The 26,107-nt window shown below is 37.4% G+C and overlaps 1 protein-coding gene across 3 annotated transcripts in view; it reads left to right on the top strand.

Moving 5' to 3' along the window:
- LRGUK (leucine rich repeats and guanylate kinase domain containing) overlaps window positions 1–26,107 on the top strand; it is a 96,056-nt gene that overhangs the window by 16,160 nt on the left and 53,789 nt on the right. For 2 of the 3 annotated variants that reach the window (XM_043463750.1, XM_043463748.1), the window contains exons 5-10: window positions 1,742–1,823; window positions 11,597–11,721; window positions 16,038–16,181; window positions 19,101–19,181; window positions 20,771–20,857; window positions 22,197–22,303. In XM_043463750.1, the coding sequence (XP_043319685.1) occupies window positions 1,742–1,823; window positions 11,597–11,721; window positions 16,038–16,181; window positions 19,101–19,181; window positions 20,771–20,857; window positions 22,197–22,303 (626 nt within the window). Of the gene's footprint in view, window positions 1–1,741; window positions 1,824–11,596; window positions 11,722–16,037; window positions 16,182–19,100; window positions 19,182–20,770; window positions 20,858–22,196; window positions 22,304–26,107 lie in introns of those variants that run through there. The other variant, XM_043463749.1, reaches the window with a different exon arrangement.

Raw genomic sequence — 26,107 nt, forward strand, 5'->3', positions numbered from 1 at the left:
AACCCCTTTGTGAAGCTGGGAGGGGAATGATCGAGATCTTCCAGAGTTTCCAATGCAGGATCTTACCAGATCCCCCCAGTAAGAACTGTGAGGCAGCTGGGATGGCCCCATTTTACACATGGATTTGCAGAAGCACAAAAGGTCAAATAACTTACTTAACCTTTGCCAGGAGGTCACAGGGCTGGCACTGAACCCCATGACTGAGGCCCAAAGCCCATTTTTTCCCAGTAAATCAGGCTTGTGTATAATATCCCACCCTCTGGGGAAGCTTTGCTTCTGTTTCATTTATTATTTTAGTGCCTTGTGCCACCAACCAGAGAAAGCATACTCCAAAGAACAGGAGCCCTGATCCTTTTTATATTTGCTGGAATGATTTTGCTCTTAGTAGGTGAAGAAGTTTCATTGGATTGATGGGCACTGCTTACAAGCTCTGGGCTCCAGTGGAACTCCCAGTGGGAGTCAGGGCAGTATCGTAACACTTTTAAGGTCTCTCAACAAGCCCAGTGTAAATAAATGGATGGATAGAGTCCCTATAGGGGTGTAGATAGGTATCATGAGCAAAGAGGTCAGTTGTAAATAAGGCTAGATAATTAGAAGTTTATTTCTAGCCCATCATTATTATATAGAACAAAAAAGTAAACATGAAGCTTCATTTTGTTATGCCAGACTGACTTTTTAATTCAGTCATGGGATACATTTTACATAGTTGAAACTTGTATATGCATAAAATTTTGTTTCTGATTTTTTGAACTAATGTTATTTTATTTGCATATTTCTATTTCTTCACATGATTCACTTACTTTTATTTTACTGACTTTGCAGTCTTGTGATGTATTGTAATCAATTTGACCAGTTTTCTACTCTTTCCACTTGAGCTGTTTTCAAAAAGAATTTTTTAGTATTCAGTATTTAAAGGTTTTAGTATCTGAAGTATTTAGTATTTAACATATTGATAAAAATAATCTTAGCACTTTGGGGGGGGTTAAAATTACTGTTTTAAAGGGCAAAAGAGGATAAGAATAGTACTTATTATATAATTGCTGATAGTTTTCCAGAAAATGATTACAATGTGCCCAACAAAGTTATCAGTGCAGTGTTTAAAAATACCTTTCCATCTTTCGCCAGTAGGTGAATAATTAAAGTTATTTAATATTGTTTGTCTTTCTCATATTTTTGAGTAGGGACAACTGATACTTTTGAAAATGCTTCCCTATAATAAAATAGTCAATTTTGAGAAAGGGTGCTGAGTGGAAGAGGTATAGCTTGAGGGATAAATAAGAAAAACTTTTCTGGCATTTAGGGGGTGACGTGGGAGAGTAAATTGAGATAGAAGCAGAGAAAGTGAAGAAACTAGAAACAGGATATACATGTAAACTAGGTGTACACAGGCTACTGGGAGTCAGAGAAGATGGCGGTCAGTAAGGGTGAAGTAGTTGAGGTTAAGTTCTGAAGGAAGATCAAGAAAGTTTAAAATAAATGCTGAAAATGGGGAGAGTGACTGCAGAAATGGAGAGCATTTCTGTTGGGGGGGGGTGTGTGCACTGGCCACAGGGAAGGGTCTCCCCCTTCCTTGCCCCCAAAGTGGACAGAAAAGAGTCCCAGCTAGGAAATGATTAAACACAGGGCAAGTAAGTTAGCCTGAGTGTCTTTTGAGCTGGTAACTCCTCATCAGAAAAGACATTCTTCTTGTGCCAGTAACTGTGTGGTTAAGATGAATGACATCCTGCTCTCTTTCTTTCAGCAGGTGGATTTTTCCTGCAACCAGATTTCAGAAATGTGCAGTTTATCGGCATATGAGTCTCTCACGAAGCTAATTTTGGACAGTATCCTTTGAATGAGTAACGGGGAAAGTTTGGTTAATAGGCCCGTGTAGTTAATACATGTGTCGTTAATATGTGTGTACTGGATGATATGAAGTAGTGCCGGATGGGCAGATTTACTAGAGATGTGTGACTCGTTGAAATGGCTCAGCATTGATACTCGCAAGACGAAGGAAGGTGTCTTACTGACCACGGAGTAAGATTGCAAGCAAAGCTTGCCAAGAACTTCTTACACCTGAGAATCTAAGAAGTGAGTCATTTTTCTAGTAAACATAGGCTTACTTTTAATTCTAGAACCAGATAAGAAGTTCTGTTTACCCAACTCCCTTCCTCAAATTTACTTAAACTGGTGCCCTACTTTATGTGTAAGTCCAATATCTGTAAATCCAGATATGACCAAAATTAGTGAATATTTATTTTGCAGAAAAATTCATACAAAGCTCCCTTTAACTAGCAATCTTCTCCAGTGTATTTCAAATGATGCTTCCATAAAAAATGTTTTAACAGTTGTTAAACCAAAAACTTTTGATTCATAGCCAACTTTAGCAATATACCTGTTTCATGAGCCAGGCTCCCGTGCAAACAGAGTGCCTACTTTCAAGTAGACACACTCCAGCTTCTGGACCCTAAGGGGTTGACAGGGGATCTGTGAGTTTAATGAGCTTGAACCTCTTTACATCAGAGACCGATGTTCTCTGGGTGATAAGGGAGCAGTGCCTTCTCTTTCTCAGTAAGTATCTTTCTACCCACCTGAGGATTTTTCGGGGCAGAGTGGAGAATGAATTGATTGCCCTCGGGTGCCTCATTCCAGGGATGTGGCAGCAGCTAATACACACTACACTTGTAATGAGGCTGGGATGTAGGGAGAAGAGAAGATACATTTTCTTGAAGACATATTTTGCAGGAAAAACCCTTTATTTGTATATGATGGAAAGCTTAAAACATAGCATCACTCTCTTTAGAACTTATATGTGAAAATGAGCAATTCGTGGAAATTTAGATGGTGCTCTTGAAACAAGCAAGTGTTCCTGAACGTAGCCTAATAAGAAAATGATCAAAATGAAATGTTTTGATGACAGACTAAAAGTAGTACACATTAGCAGCACCCGTTCACAGAACCTTCACTTTTTACTTGACTGTTGTACGTGTATTGCATTTGCAAAGAGACAAAGTCTGACAACCCTGATGCAGTCTGGCTTGGAGATCTCGTAATCTCAGGCCATCTAGAAGAATGCTCCTCAAGGAGTAGCAGCAGCAGCAGCATTGCCTGGAACTTCTTAGAAATGCAGGCTCTTGGATGCTACCCCAGACCTTTGAAATCAGAATCTGCATTTTTAACAAAACCCCCTGGTGATGTGAGTTGATAGTAAAGCTTGAAAAGCACTAGTCTAGAAGTCAGCTGCCCCCTAAGCCCCCACCAGCCAGAAGAAATTGAGTATCCAGAGCCACTTGTAGCCCCCAGGGTACCCCGAGTGACACTGTGACACAGCAGTCTGGAATTCTGTCTCCCAGGAAAATAGTCTTCCATGTGCAGCGTGGAAGTGTCAGAGAAAACTATTCAATGATATTTTGGACTGAAGATGCTCTTTAAAACATATCTATCATGAAAGTCTCAATTTCTACTAAATTTATCTTTCCATGTAAAAAGCTAAACTATTATGACTTTGTAAATGTCAGTGGAGAAAGAAATCAGGGTTTTTTTAAACTTAACTTTAGATGTAACAATGGAGTCTTCTCTCCAAAGTATAAAAAGCTTTAATTACTACATCAGAACCGATTGGAATTCAGAACATGGACACAAAATTAGAATGTACCGTAGCACTGTTCCTCACCTGGGTTTTTAAAAATGCAAAGACAAGTACCCAGAACAAGCTTCCCTTCATAAACAACTTCTTAGATAGCTTACAGCTTTGAAAGAGGGTAGGCTCGTTTTTAAACAGTACTAACTATGCCTCTTTCTTTTGTTCTGTTCAGGCATATCATGTTGTGTGTAGTTATGTAATTAGAGTTTTGAAAAGACTAAAAAGCTTTAAGATAGAGAATTTCTAGACAATTTTTTTTAATGTCAGTACATTTGAAAACTTAGATGAAGTGGATAAATCCCTAGAAACATGTTATGTACCAAAGCACTGGCTTGGAGATAGAAGCAGAGTAGCCCTATCACTATTAAAGTAACTCATTACAAATTAAAATGAATTAAATATCTTCAAACAAAAACCCCACCAGACCCAAACTTTGAAGAACAAACCTTTCAAAAATGAACAAATTCTTTCAAAGATTTAAGACAGACGGCACATGCACGGTTAATTCTAATAAGATTACTTTGATACCCAAACCAGACGAGGAAAGATAAGAGAAAGGAAAATGGCAGGCTTATTTCACTTGTGATATAGACATAAGAATCCTAAACAAAATATTAGCAAACTGGATTGACAATATATGAAAAAGATAATATACCATGACCAAGTTATGTTTATCTCGTGAATGTAAGGCTAGTTTAACAGTAGCAGATTTTAAAGTGTCATTAATAACTTGAACCGATTAAGGGAAATAAATCATGTGATCAATAGATACATAAACTCAAGAGATACGGAAAATTTAATGGAATCCATTTTTCCTTCACAATAAAAACTTAGTAAACTAGTAATAGGAAATTTCCTCAACTTGGTAAGAATGTCAACAAAAATGTTTGAAACAAACTTTATCTCAACTGGGGACATGTTAAAAGCACTCTTTAAAATCAAGGATACAAGGCAAGATAGCTACCTTTGCCACTTCTAACCGTCATTGTTTTAGAGATGTTGCTGCTGCTGCTAAGTCGCTTCAGTTGTGTCCAACTCTGTGCGACCCCATAGACGGCAGCCCATCAGGCTCCCCCATCCCTGGGATTCTCCAGGCAAGAACACTGGAGTGGGTTGCCATTTCCTTCTCCAATGCATGAGAGTGAAAAGTGAAAGTGAAGTCGCTCAGTCGTGTCCGACTCCTAGCGACCCCATGGACTGCAACCCACCAGGCCCCTCCGTCCATGGGACTTTCCAGGCAAGAGGACTGGAATGGGTTGCCATTGCCTTCTCTGTTTAGAGGTGTTACTCAGTACCAAAAGATAAGAAAAAGAAATTAAAGGAAAATATAAAGATTGATACAGACAAAAAGTCATTTTTTATAGATGATGTGATTGTCTACAGAGAATAGGTAAAAGAACTTGCAATAAATTACTAGAAATAACAGAGTTTTGAGAGTTTAACAAGATAGTTGGATATGACTTCAATAAACAGAAATCAGCTGCGTTACTCTACACCACAAACAAGCAACTAGAAAACACAACCTTTAGAAGAAACACTATTTACAAGAATGTATTTCTTATTAAAGATGAGTAAGACCTGTAGAGGGAACATAATAAAACTTTATTGAAGAGTATTAAAGACATAGCTGAAGGGAAATATATTATGTTCCTGGATATGAAGATGGGAGAAGGTATGTAAAAATAATTTTATAGAAAATGAATCAGAAAGGCTAATAAACATATGAAGACATGTCAACCTCACTTGTACTCAGGGAAATGCAATTCAAGACCATGAGATACTGTATCACAGCCATTCAATTGGCAGAATGTAAGAAATCTAAAAATACCCCATGTTGGAGAGCACATCGGTCCAGAGGATCTCTGTTTTTCTTCCTACAGTTGTGAAATTAGTTCAACCACTTTGGAAAGCAATTTTGTGCAGTCTTGTAAGGTTAAACATCCACGTTTTGTGACCTAGCCCTTTCATTCTTATGTCTAGGAAGTTTCGCATACGTGTACCTGGAGGCTTGGGTAAGAATGCTCATAGCAACATTGCTTATAACAGCAAAAATTGAAATAGCCCAAATGCTCCTTGATAAGAGAGAGCATAAATAAATTATGGTGTACTGATACAACAGCATTATCACACAGGAGTGAAAATGAATGAACTCTATCTCCATGTGCCACTTCAGTTGGCTGTTAATAAAACCAAATATAGTTTAGGTATAAAATCAAAGGGGAAAGGAAAGAAGAAATAGGCAATTCAGCCCAGGGGTTATCTTTGAGAGAGAGACATCAGGATGTTACAGCTGTTACATGGCAGCTCAGGGCTCCAAGACACAAAAGAAGCCACTGCCAGGCCTTCTTAAGTCTTAGATTTGGAACCAGGACTTTTCTGCCATATTCTTTGGCTTAAGGCGGGTCAATGGGTGCAGCATGAATAAGCAGAGGCATGTATCAGACTACCACAGACCTGTGCTTTTAAGAATATTCATCAAAGTTTTAAAAGTAAATAGAAGCAGGCCGAGTAAAAAATTTTTTAAAAAATTTTAATTTGAAAATTAGAAATTAATTTCCTTGAAAATAATTATTTACCAAACTTCAAACTTTAGCTCTATCAGAATTCCCTGGAGGGCTTGTTAAAACACCTGTTGCTGGTCCCCATCCTCCAGAGCTTTTGCTTAAGTAAGTCTGGAGTGGTACCTGAGAATTTGCATCACTAACAAGTTCCTGTTGTTCAGTTGCTAAGTTGTGTCCAACTCTTAGTGACCCCATGGACGGCAGCCTGCCAGGCTCCTGTCCTTCACTAGCTCCCAGAGTTTGCTCAGATTCATGTCTGTTGAGTCAGTAATGCCATCTAACCATCTCATCCTCTGCCAATTCTTAGGTGATGCTGATATTGGTGGTCTGAGGACCACACTTTGAGATCCACAGCTCTAACCTAATCAGTCCCCTCTATTATATTTTGAATATCATGTTTTTTTAATCTGATGCCATTCTACTTGTCCTTTTTTAAATGCTTTAGAAATTTAGCTGTTTTCTATTTTAAACTTTTTAAATTTGTTCAAGCTTTCCTTAGTGAGCATCTGTATTTTCTATTTGAGGGCGAAGAAATGCACCTTTGTTTAAAATAAAATTAAAATAGAAGTATAATTATCAATATTAGAAGCAGTTATTTAAAATAAAAACAAATCAGCTAATCAAACTAGTAGTGCTGACAATGTGATTATAGTAGATTATGTTAATAACTCAATGTTAACTATACAATATTAACTTTTTAGTTTATTATACTAGTTTGTCCTTTGTAGGTGGGCAACTGATGATTAATTGATAAGCACCCCAAAATGAAAGATGATAAACTTTATCAAGGATAAGTACATTTGTTTAGGTTTAAGAAAGGATGCAGTTTATTCTTTACCTATATATACAATTGATTGTTCATTGGAATTTATTCTATGATTAGAGAATCATGAAATTTTGAAAAATTGATTCATAGAATTTTTAAATCTAGACAGGATTCTAGGGATCATCTAGTGCTATTATTTTGTTTTATTTTTTCTTTTCTTTTTTTTTGTCTTTAGTGCTATTATTTTATGGGAGAGAAGCCCAAGACCCAAGGACATGTCCAAGATTATTTGGTAAATGGTTGAACCAAGACTAGTCTTCTGAATTCCGTTGTTCTTCCCATGTTGCAATTCATTGAATAATTACTACTTTTATCACATAGCCATTTAAAGTGTATGCGTGTTTCATTTCTTAAAGAGATTCACTCTCTGAGTGAAGAACATTTTTCACTGGTAAGGTGATATACATCCTTCAGGATTGATTTTGATTAAAGCCATCACTGTGGTTCTGTCCACTAAGAGAATTGTGATGGATTTCCTACTTATTTCTTAGCAACTGTTTTCTATACACCAGGCCCATATTTTATGACTATAGACAAATGAATAAGAGCAAATACCAGAGTGGCGAATAATTCATGTCAAGCACTGTGAACTGTGGACAGCATCACCAAAATGTAAAAATATATCGTTGGGCTTTTCCCTTGCTGGAAAGTTATGCTTATGTGCCTTTGGGTTCCTTCACTCAGTTTCCATGAGGATCTAACATTCCACAGTAAAAGATTTATTCATAGGATCATAAAACTTTAGAGTTAGAATGCAGTATGTTGATTCTTAGTTCTTTGAGTCTTTCTCCTAATAATGGCCTTTTAAAATTGAAATATACCTAAGAGAATTTACCTAGTAAGCTAATTCATTGTAACATTTTAGTGACTTAACTTATTATATTTCTTCTTATTGGATAGTCCCAAGACCTATTAAAGAATGTGAAAGAATAATGTTAGGAGGAAGGGCAAGTAACATTTCATGAAGGTTCTTAAGAAAATGAGATGGGAGAGAGAAAGTTATTCCTGAACTCAGAGCTTTGGATGGACCAGTCCTGCATATTGACTGTTGTCATTGCTGGTAGTCACATATGATGTAACTATGGGAGTAATTAGTGGAGAAAGCTCTTATACCTCTGTTAAAAGTACTCTTTACTTAAGAACATGATTGCCGTTGATCCTTGAATAATGGTAAGAGTTAGGGACCAACCCAGAGCAATTGAATATCCTCACATAACTTTACAGTAAGTTCTTTGTTAGCCACAGTTCTGCATCAGTGGATTCAACCAACCTCTAGAGATGGTGTATCACTGTAGATGCATTTAGTGAGAGAAAAAACAACTCAAGTAAAAGTGGTCCCATAAATTTCAAACCTGTTTTTCAAAGGTCAGCTTTAATTTATAGTGCTTGAAATTCCTTGAAATTTAAAGAGGAGTGAAGAGTTGGGAAACAAAATTTTGGTGAAATGAAAGTATTTATCAACAGAAATGTTCAGTCAATTCCTCATCCTTTGCCCCAGTGTAGAAGCCCTGGCCATGTCTGCAGGGGGCATCTGTATTCCTCCTCCTTCTGGCCCTTGCAGTACTAATTTCATAATACAAGACTTTCCCTCCTATCCAAAGCTAGAAAGTAAACTGAAGGTAGTCTCTAATGTCTTGGGAAATCACTATACACACAGTCAACAAGCTTTCCTTTTCAATTCCCATTATCTCTTGGTGGTTTCTGGATCTCCATATTCTAGTTTTCTAATTCCTGCCTGGTTCCCATGGGAATCCTTCCTGACTCAGCCACTCACAAGCATTTGTTTTACTCTCCATCATAAATCAGAGTATCTTCATTTCTGCTGAGGCTGAGCTACCAAGACCCTAGTGCTCCTGCAACAGGACTTAGAGACTATTGCTTCCTGGGCTAGAGTGAAACAGTTGGCCATTTGAACTTTTCCATGCTTAATTTTTCTTGCCAAAGAGTGCTACTCTGAGGATATTTTAATTCATCTATGGAGTGATTAAACAGCTCAAAGAAAATGGAAGCAGAAAGAAGGATCGTGTTTATGAGCATAACTGTCTGTTTGTAGAGCTAGTCTGGCAGGAAGCTTTGTGAAAGTGCTTTTGAAATGCATGCTGACAACAAGCAGAATTATGCTTCCGCCTAAGGATTGAATCTGGAACCTGTGAGGAAAATCAAGGAATTTCCAGTTAGCTTGGCAGTATTTTCTCATCATTGCTCTTAGTTTCTTAATTAACAGCTGTCTCTGGCCTAGTTCTTTCAGAATCCATCCTGGCCTGAATCCTCCTTTGTGTGCTGTTGGCCAGGAGGCAGAGGATGTGATTCCTTAGCTTCATGTGCTTGTAATTTAGTAACAGTAACATCATGCCTTGTAAGTGTGAGGTACTTGATAGTTTGTACAACCCATTCACACTTATTTTCTAAAATTTTTTCCTCATGATCTAACTTTTGGGCTTCATGGCAACCTGATGTTGTCTTCATTTTACAGATGAAAAATCTGAGCAGAGAGAACTTATGTTGCATAGCTAGTAAGTAATAGAGTTAGGATAACTACAGATAATTATGAAGCAAAATGTATGTTTTTGTGACACAGTCTGTTCCTTTCTCTTCAAAACATTTGTTGGTTCTGAGATTGATCTCCATAGGTGGGGTATTTGAAGTTGACCAGAAAAGGCTTTGAGGAAGAAACAGTTTGTTTAGAGTGAATACCAAGAATTGGAATTGCCCCGATATTTACAGTTATAATAAACACTGCCAGACTGCCTCCAGAGAGGCTGTACCATAATGAACCCTCTCACCCAGTGGTATGAAAGAATCTATCAAAACTTTTAAAATGTTTGTGAAACTGATAGGTGAAGAATAACATCTTAATTTACTTTCTCCTGACTATAGGTGAAGCAGAGTGTCTTTTCATATGTTTTTTATGTTGGTGGTGGTGGTTTAGTTGCTAAGTTGTATCTGACTCTTGTGACCCCATGGATTGTAGCCCTCTGTCCATAGGATTTCCCAGGCAAAAATACTGGAGTGGCTTGCTATTTCCTTTTCCTTGTTATGTTAGCCACTTAGATTTGCTCTTCTGAGAATTTCTTGATTATATTCTTTCCCCATTTTCTACTGGGCTATTGCATCTTTATATTTTCTAGATATTTAATTCGTTGTCTATTCTGTATGTTGTGAATATATGTTCTCCAAATCTGTCACTCGTACTTATTTATGTAAGTAAAAAGTAATAGAAGTAGAGAAGTGAGGTTATTCATCAAAAAGAAATGCTTACTATGCCAGTTTAATGCAAATGTTAAAAAAAGAAAGAGAAAACTTAAAAAGTGGAATTTTAAATTAAAACCTGAAGAATGGGCAGGTTTTAGAAATAATTAGGAAAGCAGTATTAAAAAAAAAAAAGAAAGTGAAATGTAAATTCCTGAACTATTAAGAAGATGGACCTGGCAAAATTGGAGAACTCTCACTGCATTATAATGAGGATGAAATTCAATAAATAGGTTTTGCTTAAAGTGAAGGACCTTAAATGCCAGAGTGAAAATTTTGGAATTCGTCCTGTAAGAATTTGTTAATTGAAGCATGATATCCAATCAATATTTTGAAAAAAATTTAACCTGACTATAGGGTGTAAGATGACTTGAAGACAAGAAGAAATGTAAGTTAGAGGTACCCACTGGTACCAAAGCTGAATTAAGCTGGAGATGAAAAGGAACGACATATTTGAAGAGATGTTTTAAAGCAAAAAATGCCAGGTCTTGGTGATGACTGGATGCCCTGAAGATGACAATTGGCTGAGAAAATGGTGATGTCTTAGGCTACTTGGGAAGGAAAACTGAGCTTTGGTGGAGAAATGACATTAAATCCTGGAAATTTGCCAAGAAGCTGTTCCTCTCCAAATTTTCTCAGCTGACATCTCAGATGACCCATTTTCTGCAGATGACATCTCCTGGGCTGTTTTCCCGGTTATGGGGATGATAAAGAACATGTACGTCCCCAGGACAGCCCTGGATTCAGAATTTCTGCGTGTAGGAAAGTACAAGGGTCTCCCATGAAGACCATTAAGGGAGCAAAGGAAAAATGCTGCCAAAGAGGCAGCTTTGAACCACCCTGGTGGTTTCACTCTGGCGATTAATTGTTGTTTCCTCACCAATTAAATGAGTCACATATGAATGCAAATGCAACTGAGCGCACTCAAAAGCTGTTACTTTTAAAAAAAAAAGTAGTGCTAGTACTAACTTCTTTCTTATCTTTTTTTTAAAAAATTTTTATTGGAGTGTAGTTGATTTACAATTTGTTAGTTTCAGGCGTACAGCAAAGTGAATCAGGTATGTTGCTAAGTCGATATATATGAAGTATACACACACACACACACACACACACACATATACATATATACATCCATTCTTTTTCAGATGTTTTTCCCATGTAAATATTAGCTTACATATAAAAAATATTTTAAGATTTGGCATGCTTTGTATTGGGCATGCAGTACTTTTTTTTATTTATGATGTTGTCTGATTTTTCTAATGATGATTTGACACTGATTCATTGTTTCTTCAAAATGTTTCCAGTAACATTTTCCTTAAACATAATCGTGGTGTACAGGCAATGAGATAACTGAAATCAGTGGACTCGAGCTGTGTAGCAGTCTTACCTACCTTAGTTTGGCCAACAACAGGATCACAACCATTAATGGCTTAGGCATGTTACCAATCAAAATACTTTGTCTGGTGAGTCTACTAAAAGTGTTATTCTCTATAGAAGTACTAATTAATGTCTTAGTAAATATATGAATGATAGCTGGGATTTTTCAGTTTTATAAAGAGCTAGTTTCTTTATGAAATGTCATGATCTTCAGTTTTGTTAGCTCCTTTTCATATCTGGTTTGTTTATGTGTGTTTGATGAATATTTCATGCTAATGTAAAATGATTTTCTAATTTGGTATACAAATTCCATCTTTTAAAAGACTGACTTTACCACTAAGAAAGAAAGGCATACTTTTAGCACCTGTTAAGAATATATTTATGTCTTATTAATGCAAAAATATTTAAACATATTTAAGCATAGTATTTGGACTTGCCTGCTGGCTCAGCAGTAAAGAATCCACCTGCCAATGCAAGAGACGCAGGTTTAATCCCTGGGTCAGGAAGATCCCCTGGAGAAGGAAATGGCAACACACTCCAGTGTTCTTGCCTGGGAAACGCCATGAACAGAGGAACTTGGCAGGCTACCGTTCATGGGGTTGCAGAGTCGGAAATGATTTAGTGACTAAACAACATGAAGAAGTGTAATATTTATTGCAGTTAAAACTTCATTGCAACAAAAGACCTTCATTACTTTCAAGTGAAACACTGGGCACTGAATTTTGGCAGTCCTTTTATATCACTGTATGCTAGTCTCCCATTCTAGAAAACCAGAATTATGAATAAATTTATTCATAATTTATTATGAATGAATAAATAAATAAAGTTCATTTATTCTCTCTGGCTGAGAATAAATGAAGAATTCCCTTCAGAAAGTTAACACTTTAAATTTTTTCCCCATGAAGAGTACTTTCCTTAAGCTATATGACATGCTCTGTGACTATGACTGAATGAAAACACAGACAACTTACTTAAAAATCAGCAGGATCATATTAGTTCCAACCATATATACAGTATTTTTGAAGTAATAGTCTAGCTCACTAGTTTGGGGGCTGATAAAGTAGTTTGTGGATGATCTAGGAGTCTTTCTTCTTCCTTCTTCCCTTTGGATGGCTTTTCTATTCATTTTATCTGTCACAGGATAGGCAGGGATTTTAAGCCATGAGACTAGTAATTTATTAATTTCTTATGTTAATTATCCCACAGAAGATTGTTGAACTGTTGTTTAAGATGACATCTTGGGTTACCTGCAGATTTTTTACAGATATGATACATTATTTCTGTCTTGTTTAACCACAGACAGCTGATGGTTGGCTATGTGTTAATTTTTCTTTCCCCGAGCTTGGAGCCTGAAGTGCTTTTTCAAGACTCTTCACTCCTTACGGTGAATTAGATGAGGGCAAACTACTAATTGCCGGTGGAGATGTGATAAAGTTTAATTATTCCCCTGAAGTTTCATGTTTTCTGTCCACTAAGGCACAGTGGCAAAGCTGCAAAGGAAAATGACTTCGGCAAGTCAAATTGCAAACTTAAAAATTATAAAAGAAAGTCACATTTAAAAATTATGATAATTTGAAGGATTCTTGGCAGTATGTTCTATTCAATTTGCAGCTTGTTACAACTTTATCCTTTTCTTTATGTATCTTTTTACATTGCATTCCTGTTGACTTTAAGTAGAGCATGGTATGTGGGAAGAGATGTGGAGCTGTGCACAAGGGAATGAGAATTCAACTCCTTATTAAGAATAACAACACATAGCACTTTTATCCTAAGACTTTGTTTCAGTAACTGAATAAGTAAACTGTATTGACAGTTTCATCTCAAGCAGCTTTTAGAAAAAGCATAAAAAACTTACTTTTCCTACAAGTAGATTAGATGGATTGTTCCCATTCCCTTTCCCATTATCCAAGATTAACTAGAAAACACAGAGTTTTCCATCATTCATTTTCCTTAAAATTTTTGAGAATGGTAAAGCTTTTTTCCCATATATCAATAAAATACATAACATGAGACTCATTTGTTTCAATAGTTTTTCATGCTGTTTTAAAAAATTGTGATATCAGTAAAACAATTGTACTGCTGAAAGTAATTCACTTTATTGAGATAAATTCAGAGGGGAAAAAAGAGCCATTCACTATACAAACCAATTGTTAATTCCCTACCATCAACTTTTACAATAAATATTAAGGGAAAATGTGGTTCACTCATGGTCTGTTCTGCCAGCCACCTCCTTTAGCAAGTAAGGACAAGCCATTCCAAACTTCAAAAAATCATTGTGTCTCAGTAAAAGTCATTTGTTTTTTTTTCCCCTCCCAACTTGGGACATTGAGACTACTTCTCATTTTACTTATTTAATGAAATAGTTTCTCTCTAACTGCCCCCTTTTCCCTGCTCAACATGATGAAACATGCAAGAAGAACTGTTCTTGCAGAAACTGGCCATGCACTTTGAGGAGAGAAGTATCAGTTTTTCATCTTTGGATAAAAGATTTGACTAGATGACTTTCAACTCAAATTCCGATTTGACATATTTCTCAAGTTCTGCTTTCTTTTATGACCATAGACTATCTAATTAAACATTTCTAGGCCTTACTCTGCTATTGAGCATCTACCACTTTGAAAGCCATCAGAGACACACTAAAAAAGAATTACAGTTTATCTTTCACATCTATGGCACATCAAAAGTCTTTAGGAAGAAGTGTATTATGTATAAATTTGATATGTGGGCATATTTTAAATAGGATATTGAGGTCCTATTTCAATAAGTTAAATTAATATGAATATTATGTTCAGTGTAGTTTTTTCCTTCCCTTTTTCTATTACTCTTTCTAGAACTTTTTTGAACAGTAGGAAATCTGACTTGGGCAAATGGGGTCATTAGTATTCTTCCTTCTCATTATGGAATTTTTCAGACATATATAAAAATAAAGGGAATAGTTTAATGAATCCCCACATACTATCATCCAGCTTTATAGATTATCAACATTTTATTAATATATTTTAAAGAACCATAAAATTATATTAATGGATATAAATCTTGCTCATTATTGAAGTAAAATCTTATGAAAAATTGGGTGAAAATGAGCTCTTACTATTAAATGTATCAGGAAACATGTACCAGGAAAAATATTATAAATGGTAGAGAATACTATAACTTCTTAGTTATAAAGTTCTCAGTAAAAGTTTTAAAAGTTTAAGGATGGGTATAACATGGCTTTAATTGAAACCTCAAAATTACTCTTTATTGTGATTCTCAACTCAGAGTTTAGCTTTACTGGGACATATTCTTATGCTTCAAATACTAATGAGCCCAAGGAATTTTGCATGTGTTGGGAAATGTACAAGAAAATGCAAATTGTTGTTACCACCATAATTTGTATTATGGATTCATGGGGATTGGAAAAGAGAACAACATTTAAGTTTTATATCTTTCTCTGTTTTATGGTATTGTCTAAGAAGATGTTTATGTGTGAATTATTTAAGAACTTAGTTTGTGTATGTGTTGTTGTAAAACATGCCACCCCAAAATGTAGTGGGGTTGAGAAATTCTATTAGTGAACCATTTTGTTATTTTGCAGTTCTGTAATCTGAGCTAGGCTCAGCTGGGTGGTTCTGCTGGTCTTCCATGTCCAGCTAGCAGATTGACTGGGGGCTGGGCTCAGCTGAGATGCTGCAATAGCTGAGATTCTTCTCTCTCTCTAGTCTCCGGGCTCCTCTCTGTGTAACATCCCCACAGATTCTTTCTAGAGGAGCTAGAGTTCTTACAAGGCAGCTCAGGGCTCCAAGACACAAGAGGAGCCACTGCCAGGCCTTTTTAAGTCTTAGGTTTGTAACTAGGACACTTCTGCCATATTCTTTGGGTTAAGGCAGGTCATAGGTGCAGCCTGGATTCAAGAGGAGAGAAAGGTACCAAGAGCATGAATAAGCAGAAGCATATATCAGACTACCACAGACCTTGTGATATGAAGTGATTATATTCAGAATATTTCTGAAAACAGAGTAGATGTGGGAGTTGTAGTATTCAAGTGGTTTGTTAAACTGGCCATGAATTGTGTTAAATTTATATTTCTAAAGAGAAGCATGGAGTCATGCAGCCATTAGGCTTGAGGTTAGCAATGTCCAAATTTTATACTACCTAGCTTTTGTCTTTCCTATTGAACAATGTTTCTATGAACATTCATCTGCTTGTCTCTAGCAAAAAATATTATGTTCAGAGTCTTCCAGCTACAATACCGTGATTTCTTTCTATGATGTATGTATATGTGTTTAGGAAGGTGAATGATGGGAATAGAGTGAGACAAGAATGTCTTACTGATTTTAAGAGGTTTGAGGCAGTACCCAGAATGAAAACTTGTCACTGCAGTTTTCTCTTTAGGACATTAAGTGTATTTTATCTATTTTAGAGCAATAACCAGATTGAGAAGATCACAGGTTTGGATGACCTAAGAGTCCTGCAGATCCTCGATCTGAGCCAGAATCAGATCAGTAGCCTCCAAGGCTTAGAGGGTCATGATTTCTTGGAAGTGATCAACCTCGAGGATAATAAGGTAATGTCATACTTTACGTGTCTTGGTTTTAGTGTCTACATAAGAGGACATTTTAGGACCCATTATTAATGTCTCAAGTGCTATCATATTCAATGCCAGCTCAGAAATATTCTAGAAAACCTCCTGGAGCAATAGGTGAAGGACTTTTTTTTTTTTTTTTAAATAAATAGTGATTCTTAGCTTTTAAAAATGCCTAATTTCATTATTTTGAAGGTTTAAACTGCAACCAAGTGCACATGACTTTGTGAAGTAGATATGTTCATGTGAAATTTGGGGTAGAAAGATTGCATTAGGAATATCTGACATGTCAGAGCAGGGAAACTGGAGCTAAGAGAATAGCCTCAGGCTTGTGTTGCCTCCATTTAATGAGAAGAGACACTGGAAGTGAATTCTCATATCTTATTTGTAACAATAGCCTATGTTTGCAACTTGGATAAATTTGGAGACTGAACTTATTTAAATTTCCATTCTGGCTTAATGCACACATTACTTCACAAATTTTATCAATTGGCTTTCATTCTGAATTATATTTTATTTTTAATAAAGCATGTGTGCTCCTAATAATGATATATTCAGTTAGTACCTGTAGCTCACTTCTGCTGCAATAAGATCTACATTGTGATTTTATTCATCTTGAGTACTTTGTTGTATTTTTGGGAAAGATCTCACAAGTAAGTTGATTATTTACTTCTTGAAAATGAAAAGTCTGGCTGACCCTAAAAGAGACATAGAGACTATCTGGGGTAAGATGCATTTCTGAAGAGACTTTTGTCTGTTCAGCCATGACGGTGCTCATTAGCTGGATCCAGTGACTCTTTCTCCAGTGAGCTTCCATTAGCTGTTATATTTCTAAAAATCAAAAAAAGACAGTCTAGGTCTGGCAAGAGTGGATTTTTAATAACAGGAAAAACTGTTCCTCCTCATTTTCATGTGACTTGCATATTAAATTGTCAGCTTCTAATACATGTAAATCCATGGCTGATTCATGTCAATGTATGGCAAAAACCACTACAATATTGTAAAGTAATTAGCCTCCAACTAATAAAAATAAATGGAAAAAAAAATTGTCAGCTTCTAAGGTTAACTCATTTGTTCACTGTCACATTGTCTTATGAAGTCATAGACTTCATGAAGTCATTAGACTTTAAGAAGTCATAAGACCTAAGATGTCATAAGACCAGGTTCCAAATCTCTTCATATGGTTTTGTGGTGGTTGTTGTTCAGTCACTCAGTCGTGTCCAACTTTGCAACCCCAGGCTTCTCTGTCCTCAGCCATCTCCTGGAGCTTGCTCAAACTCATGACCATCAAGTTAGTGATGCACCCCAACCATCTCATTCTCTGTCATCCCCTTCTCCTCCTGCCTTCAATCTTTCCCAGCATCAGGTCTTTCCCAGTGAGTGAGTTGTTTGCATCAAGTGGCCAAAGAATTGGAGCTTCAGCTTCAGCATCAGTCCTTCCAATGAACACTCACGACTGATCTCCTTTAGGATGGACTGGTTGGATCTCCTTGCAGTCCAAGGAACTCTCAAGAGTCTTCTCCAACACCACATTCAAACGTATTAATTCTTTAGCACTCAGCGTTCTTTATAGTGCAACTCTCACATCCATACATGACTACTGGAAAACACATAGCTTTGACTAGACGGACCTTTGTTGGCAAAGTAATGTCTCTGCTTTTTTAATGTGCTGTCTAGTTTGGTCATAGCTTTTCTTGCAAGGAGCAAGCGTCTTTTAATTTCATGGCTGCAGTCACCATCTGCAGTGATTGTGGAGTCCTCCAAAATAAAGTCTGTCAATGTTTCCATTGTTTCCCCATCTATTTGCCATGAAGTGATGGGACCAGATGTCATGATCTTGCTTGTTTTAATGTTGAGCTTTAAGCCAGCCTTTTCACTCTCCTCTTTCATCTTCATCTAGCAGCTCTTTAGTTCCTCTTCGCTTTCTGCCATAAGGGTGATGTCATCTGCGTATCTGAGGTTATTAATATTTCTCCTGGCAGTCTTGATTCTAGCTTGTGCTTCATCCAGCCTGGCATTTCAAATGATGTACTCTGCATATAAGTTAAATAATCAGGGTGATAATATACAGCCGTGATGACTCCTTTCCCAATTTTGAACCAGTCCATTGTTCCATGTCTGGTTCTAACTGTTGCTTCTTGACCTACATAATGGTTTCTCAGGAGGCAGGTAAGGTGGTCTGGTATTCCCATCTTTTTAAGAATTTTCCACAGTTTGTTGTGATCTACACAGCCGAAGAATTGTTGCTTTCAAACCGTGCTGTTGGAGAAGACAGAGTTATGTATAACTCATAAATGTACAGTTTAGCAAAGAGTTTTCAGGTGAATAGTCATGTAACATTGACATCAAGAAATATGTCATACAACTTGCCATTTTTATCTTTTCTTAAAACAGTGACCTCATTGAAAAAATGATAGAGCTACATGCAGTAAGAAGGCTTCCCCAGTCACAAATAACCACAATAACCAGCAGAAGCAGTGGTGGGGAGGGGGACTGGGGAACTGGGGGCTGGACAGGATGAGTGATGGGGAGAGTCACGTAGCCCATGCATGCCTTTTTTATATTTTTTTCTGTTTTTCCATACTATTTCATTCTTGCCTTAAATATGGATGAGATGAGGAACATCTCTCTACCTCACTGTTCTCTGTCCAGAGGGGAGAAAATAAAATGTGGCTGTGAGTTTACATTTATTGAAGGAACACACAGTAATTCCCTTGTTCTGTGTGACTTTATGGAATTCTCATTGTAAAGCTAGATATTCACAAGAGCAATTTTTAAAATAAGTTGAGTTTAAAGGATCCAAATTAGCTCCTCTTATATTATGTTCTATGTTGTCTTGGTACATTTAGCCTGTTGATAATATTGTCTATGTGTGTGTGTCTTTGTTTTTTGGTTAAACAGATTGCTGAGCTGGATGAAATAGAATACATTGAAAACCTACCTCTCCTTCGAGTTCTCAATCTCCTAAGAAATCCAATTCGGGTGAGATGTCCTTTGTTTTGGGGGTGGAGGGTAGGGATGAGAAACATTCTTGGAATTCTTCTTTATGAAATACTTTTGATAGAGCATGAAGAATGTGAATACAGTGTGTTTATCACCGTTCTCTATTAGAAGGGTAAGCAAAGTCACACCTGTGCTCCACCGTAGGTGCAGGTAAAGCCTAAAATTGAATATTAGTTGTCTACTCTGTATGACCATATGTGACTCATCCAGGTGGTAATAAAGATTATCAAGAGGGAGCTGTTGAGATTATAGAGCAATGTCTTTTTAGTGTAAGAATGCCTGAGGTATAGATGGAATGTGGCTCCTATGTTATATCAGGGAGAAGTCTAAGATGAGACACCTAAAGAAATTATCCTGGGGGTCGCTGTAAAACTGCCATTGTAAAATGATTATAGGAAAAAATCATATATTTCCTAGTGATTCTTCACCTTTGGATATCAAATATCCAGATTTTTTCTTTTTTCTGGATCCTCTCTTTTTTGTCCCCAATGATAGATCCTTTCTGCTCAACTCTGTCCCTCCCTCTCTGTGCAAATGTCATTCATTCCCCTTTGAATCTATATCCTTCACTCACTTTGCCGTAGATTCTTGAATTTGTATGTATCTCTGAGTACCTTTCTTTGTGCGTGTGTGTCTTGAGAAACATAACTAGGCAGGCAAAAAATCAAAATGAAAAATGAAAAGTACAGTCTGAAAGTAAAAACAATGCTTGGTATGGGAATAGTGGCAGACAATTTAAAAGCATCCTCTGGAAAGAAAGGGGTTTAAAGTGGCCATCCCTCCCAGTTCCAGACCCACAAAGAGCATCCAGGTGTTTGCATAAATAAATAGCGCAAACCCTTTCACACATGTTACCTCATTTATTTATAAACCCCTCCCACATATGCACTTTGAAGTACACAAAAGATGCCATTATATATTCATTTCGTGTGTATTCTCATCTACAAAATGCATCACCCACTTAATATCTTTCCCTTCAAAGAGACGTAGCTTCTTGATACAACATAACTAATTATATTTCTAAAAAGCAGATAATCCTAACAAAGCAGATGATAGAGTATTAAGGGAATTGTTCTACAAATGAATATCATTCTATTATTGTAAAACAAATTCATAATTAATGATACAAATTTAATATAAAGTAACACAAAGAAATAATGAGGAATTAATAGTAAAGACTACTACTATTATAATAATGAAACTCCTTTAAGTTAGAAGATAGGGTTTCAATCACTGGCCACGAAACATTAGATGAAATACTTCATGTCCCTGAGCCTTAGGTGTTTTTCTCTCTAGAGATGGAGATAATCAGGTTTGTCCTGCTTATCTCACAGGGAGATTAACAAGATCACACATTTGAAAGGCTTAATAAGTTACAAGGCAGAGTCTGCATTTGAGTTGTTAATATAAGGGGACTGCAGTTGTGAAAATGTAAAGACTTTGTGTGTGTGTGTGTGAATGACAGCATTAGTGGGTAAAAGGCCTTGGCTCATGAAAGCAGGTTGCTACTGCTTATTAATTTTGGAAAAAGGAAGGTAACAAAATAACCCTCTTGAAATTTTAAACAGGAAAAACCTGACTATTGGTCCTTCGTCATTTTTATGCTACTTCGATTAACAGAATTGGATCAGAAGAAGATTAAAGTGGACGAAAAGGTATGTAGTCATATTTCACGTGTTTATGAGTTGATAGGTCAAAAGCTCATGCCGCCTGCTGCAGGACCACTGCAATCTAGAAATGAGCATATGACAGTATGCTCATCCATTATTTATTTAAGGAGCATTTCCTTTTCCTAGAGTCTGTTGTTTAACCCTCTGCAGAGCTGAGCGTCAACACAAACGCAGTGAAAGCCCTGCTTTTGGTACAGTAAGGAGACTGGCCATGGGAGACACAAGCAGCCTTTGTGTACCTAGGCTGGCAGCTGTAAGGCTGACTATAAGTTTGGAAAATTATCATATGTGGAGGGTGTGTGATTCTGTGTTTCTCTAAATCTTCACTTAATAATGAAATGAATTACAGTGTCATTCTACCACATCACTGTAAAGGACTCAAATCGCTACTCTGGTATTTTAAATCCTTTATTCTCCATCTTAAGATAATGATTCTTTTCTGGACACATAACTTGAGAGTAACCAGACCTTGAATGCTAGTACCTGCCTCCCCACACCATACCTGTGGTAGCCAATTTGTCATGCTGTCCTGACAGGTGTCAGCTGAAATCTCCACTAATGAGGGGTTTCTTACACCCGATGCAAATTTGAGATGGGAGTGAAAAAGCAGGTATAAATATGCAGAGAGGCAGATATATTCCAGTTCATAAATGCCTTTCTGAAATCTTGGTTAAAAATAGTTATAGATGCTGGTCTGTTATTATTCTCACACTCAGAGCCGCTTATTAGATTTCTCTTTCCCTTTAATGTTTTGCAAAGGGAATAACATTTGAAACCACACATAGATAAAGATGTGGTAGACAAGCATACTGTATTTAGAGTGATGGCAAAGCCGGGGGACAGACAACTGTCTGTCATGAGGAAAAGGCCCATATCTTTGAAAAGAGAAAGTTATATTAAAAGAGGAGGAGGTTTAGCAGTATTTGAGATAATAGGAATAGTTCTTGGTATGATGGCAGGAGGAAAACTTCTACAATAACAGCTACCTGGAATCTAGAACTAAGAATTTTATTACTTCTTCTCTTACTAAAAGTTGAAACATTTACTGTATTAAAGGTAATCTTAGACTTTAGAGGTTTTGTTTTTTGTTTTTGTTTTGCTTTTTCCCTCCCAAACCAGAAAATACAAAGAAATAGGTGATCAAGGGGCTCCAGTTCAATATTTTAAAATAATTATCATTCTTTAGGTTTTAGGAAAGCTAGAGTAGACATGAAGACAGAACACAGATTCCTGGTTGCATGTCTAGAACATTTCAGTAAAGAAAGTCTTATCTTTCTTGTACAATGAATTTTTTTTCCCCTTTGCATTTCTAATTCTGGAAAAGATCTCGGCCGTGAATAAATACAACCCTCCCCCGGAAGTGGTCGCGGCCCAAGACCACATGACCCATGTGGTCAACAGCGTGATGCAGCCACAGAAGATCTTTGACAGGTATTCTGAGAGACGCCTTGGGTGGAACTCGGGGTGGTCAGCACAGGACAACCTCCTCATTTCCCTGGCTATCTCTCTTGTGACCCATTCCTTTTTTCACCTCTCTGAGGAAGGGATCAGGTCTTCATTTGACAGGCTGTGTTATCTCAGATATAGCATATCATCATCACATGTTCAAACATGGGACTCCCTTGTTGGCCTTTTCCCAAGTGTGGCAATAAGTGGATTCAACTTACCTCTTTCATCTGGACCCTTGAATGGTGGCTAGCCTGTTACTTGGTAGTGAAAGTCACTCAGTCATGTCCAACTCTTTGTGACCCCCTTGGACTATACAGTCCATGGAAGTCTCCAGGCCAGAATACTGGAGTGGGTAGCTGTTCCCTTCTCCAGGGAGGCTTCCCAACCCAGGGATCAAACTGTGGTCTCCCCCATTGCAGGTGGATTCTTTACCAACTGAGCTACTACCAGGGAAGCCTGTGACATAGGATGGTGAAATGAAAAATGAAAAAAAGTTTGCCGACATACCTGCTTTAGGAGAGAACACCAGACCCTCGCCTTATCAACAGAGCATTGTGATGGTCTCTATCATTGACAGTTTTTCCTTAGCTGTGAGTGGATGCTAGAAACCCCTGCCAAAGAGCACCCATGACCACAGGTTCTATATTAGAGAGTTCGTAGAATCCCTGCTTGCCGAAGGGAAACTGAAACAGCCTTTCCACGGGATGCACTGAGCTTCAATCAACCCCATAGGGAGGAGTCACCCAGCTTGACTGAACACAGGAATAGAGACCCTCACCTCTAAGTTTGAAGACAAATTTACCACAATTTCTCCATTTCTTTTTAAACACTCTGTTGAAGCAGATGGCCATTGACACTATAAGTATAATACAGAAATTCTATCAGTACCCAAAGGCACTATAAAAATGCTTGTAAAGTCTCTGGGTTATAAACGGCTCCTCTTCTTCATGTGGTCTGCTCCTGTACTTCACCCGGTTGGTTTCCCACAGAGAGAAAATGTTTTATTTTGCATCCAGGACATGATTTTTTACATGTAATTTAATCATGTAGACGTTGACAGTTTTATATATTTATGGTAGCCCTCTAGGTGAAATGATTTATCATTTATTTGCATACATCTGGAAAAGCACATTTGATTTAAAAGAAGGGCATTTATTGTCCTCATTGTATTTATTTTCTAGTTTATGAGATTGTTAGTTGTTTCATGCTTTAGGGTACATTTATATAAAAATATGTATCAAACAAATTTACAGCAGTGTCTGATAAACACACATTTCTTGATCATTTCTGGCTGTCAGACAGAGAATAGCAAATGGCCAAGCCACCCTAGATGCCCTGGGATGGAGCAGTGTTCATGATGTAAAGCTCGTGGAGATAGGAGGAGGCAGGCCATGTCCTTCCCACCCTGGGTCAGGACACAGCTCCCTGGCAGCCCCAGAAGTCAACCTCCAGGAAAGAAACACTGACTTTTTCTCTTGGAACTTTTAGGCTGTGATACTGGGGACTCACTGTCCTCTTTCCTGGCGAGACTGGAGTAAGGATCCAAATGATATGGCCAAGTGTTGACTCTGGCCTGGTAGTCAGTGAGGGCTTTCTTGCTCTCTCATATGACAAGGTTCTCCAGACTGATGTTGTCCAAGCCTTGTCTGGACTCTGAAATCAGCCATTTCTCCAAGAAGCCCTGGTTCATTTTAGTGAGAAGTGGTATTTCCCAATCGCAGTGTGGGCACTAGAGACAATCTTGACTCCTGGGTTGGTCATTGTTTTGTAGGTCTTTTAGTGGACAGAAGCTAGAAATGGATTTCCTTCCTTCTCTCCCTCCCTCCTTCCTTCCTTCCATTCATTGATCCATCTACTCATTCTTTTTACTATCCATCCATCCATCCATCTTGCCTATTTGTTCCTACCTATTACATCTACTAGGCTTCCCTGGTGGCTCAGGCAGTAAAGCATCTGCCTGCAATGCGGGAGACCTGGGTTTGATCCCTGGGTCGGGAAGATCCCCTGGAGAAGGAAATGGCAACCTACTCCAGTACTCTTGCCTGGAAAATTCCATGGACTGAGGAGCCTGGTAGGCTACAGTTCACGGGGTCACAAAGAGTTGGACACGACCGAGCGACTCCACTTCACTTCACTTCACTTCATTACATCTACTTAATCTTTCATGTCTATCTAATCTGTATCTAGATAGCTCTATCTAAAAATAGATAGTAAAATACCTCCTCAATTGATACAATTCAGCTTCAAGACTACATTTGAGCTTTTACTGAACTTCATCTCTGTTACATCTGTATCTCCTTTTCTCCCTCACCAAAGGCAGTGAAGAAGATGAAATCAGAACATCCCATGATTACTCTTGTTTTAATGTCCCATATTATACCACAACAGTATCAGAATACCAACAGTAATAATTACTGAAGCATTAAAACCGTTTTTGCCGATGTTCTTCCTGTTAACCATCCCCCATTGTTTTTTGTTTTGGTTAAATATATATACACACACACACACATAAAATCTGCCATTTTAACCACTTGAAAGTGTACAGTTTAGTGGCCTTAATTATATTCACAGTACTGTGCGACCATCACCACCATCTGTTTCCAAAAGTTTTTCATCACCCAGAACAGAAGCTCTGTAGCCATTAGGTAATAACTCCCCATTTCCTGCTACTCCCACCCCCTGGTACCTTCTAATATACTTTCTGTCTCTATGAATTTGCCTACTGTATATATTTCATATAAGTGTCAATCACTCCATTTTAAAAATGGTGCACTGTATTTATATTGTCAGAACATATACCCATCACACACTGTACTTTCTCCTTTGCTGTCACTCAGCCTTCGTTCTCTGGGTAACTGCATATTTATTGCCCACCGCCAGCCCTTACAGTGATGCCTCTTGAGTCCTTTTGGTTGTATGAAGCGTGTTCTTTAGCACATTCTTTAGGAAGGGCTGTGCAATCAATATCTCTTGAAATCTTCCATGTTGATAATATGGAAGATTATCTGCCCTTTACACTTGAAAATCATTTTTTGCTGTATATAAAATCCATGACTCACACTTTTTTCCCTTGAACATATTAAAAGTGCTTCTCCATTTTCTTTTCGTGCAAAAATTGCTGTCAAAAACATGATGACAATTTTAATTTTCTTTCCTGTATAAATCATGTGTTCTCTTTCTAGCTAAATAATTACCCCCACTTCTGCCTTTTTTTAAGGAGAAGGAAATGGCAACCCACTCCAGTATTCTTCCCTGGGAAATCCTATGGACAGAGGAGCCTGGGGGGGGCCACAATATATGGGGTTGCAAATAGCTGGACACACCTGAGCACACACTGTCTTTTACTAGACTATGCCTTAGTATTATTGTTACAACATTTCTAGCCCAGTTGTTCTGGGCTAATATTCTCAGGAATGTTGTATACTGTTATTTTTTTTTTTCAGGAAACTTTTTTCTTGAATGACAGTCTGTAATATTTGCTCTGTTCCTTTGGTTTTGGTTTTCTCCTTTAGGAAGTAGATCTTCTTTGCCTATCCTCAATTTTCATCACCTTATTTCAAAATTTTTTCTCTTTAATCACTTAGAAATTATTGAGACAATTTTAGATTCACATGCAGTTGTAAGAGATAATACAGAGAAAGTCTAGATATTTTTCACCCAGTTTCCCTCAGTGATAATATCTTGCTTAGCTATAGTGGAATATCAAAACCAGGAACCTGACATTGATACAATCCATCAACCTTATCAGATTTCACGTTTTGCATGGACTCATGTGTACGTTTAGTT

The sequence above is a fragment of the Cervus canadensis genome, chromosome 3, assembly GCF_019320065.1.
Source record: "Cervus canadensis isolate Bull #8, Minnesota chromosome 3, ASM1932006v1, whole genome shotgun sequence".
Taxonomy (NCBI): Eukaryota; Metazoa; Chordata; class Mammalia; order Artiodactyla; family Cervidae; genus Cervus; species Cervus canadensis.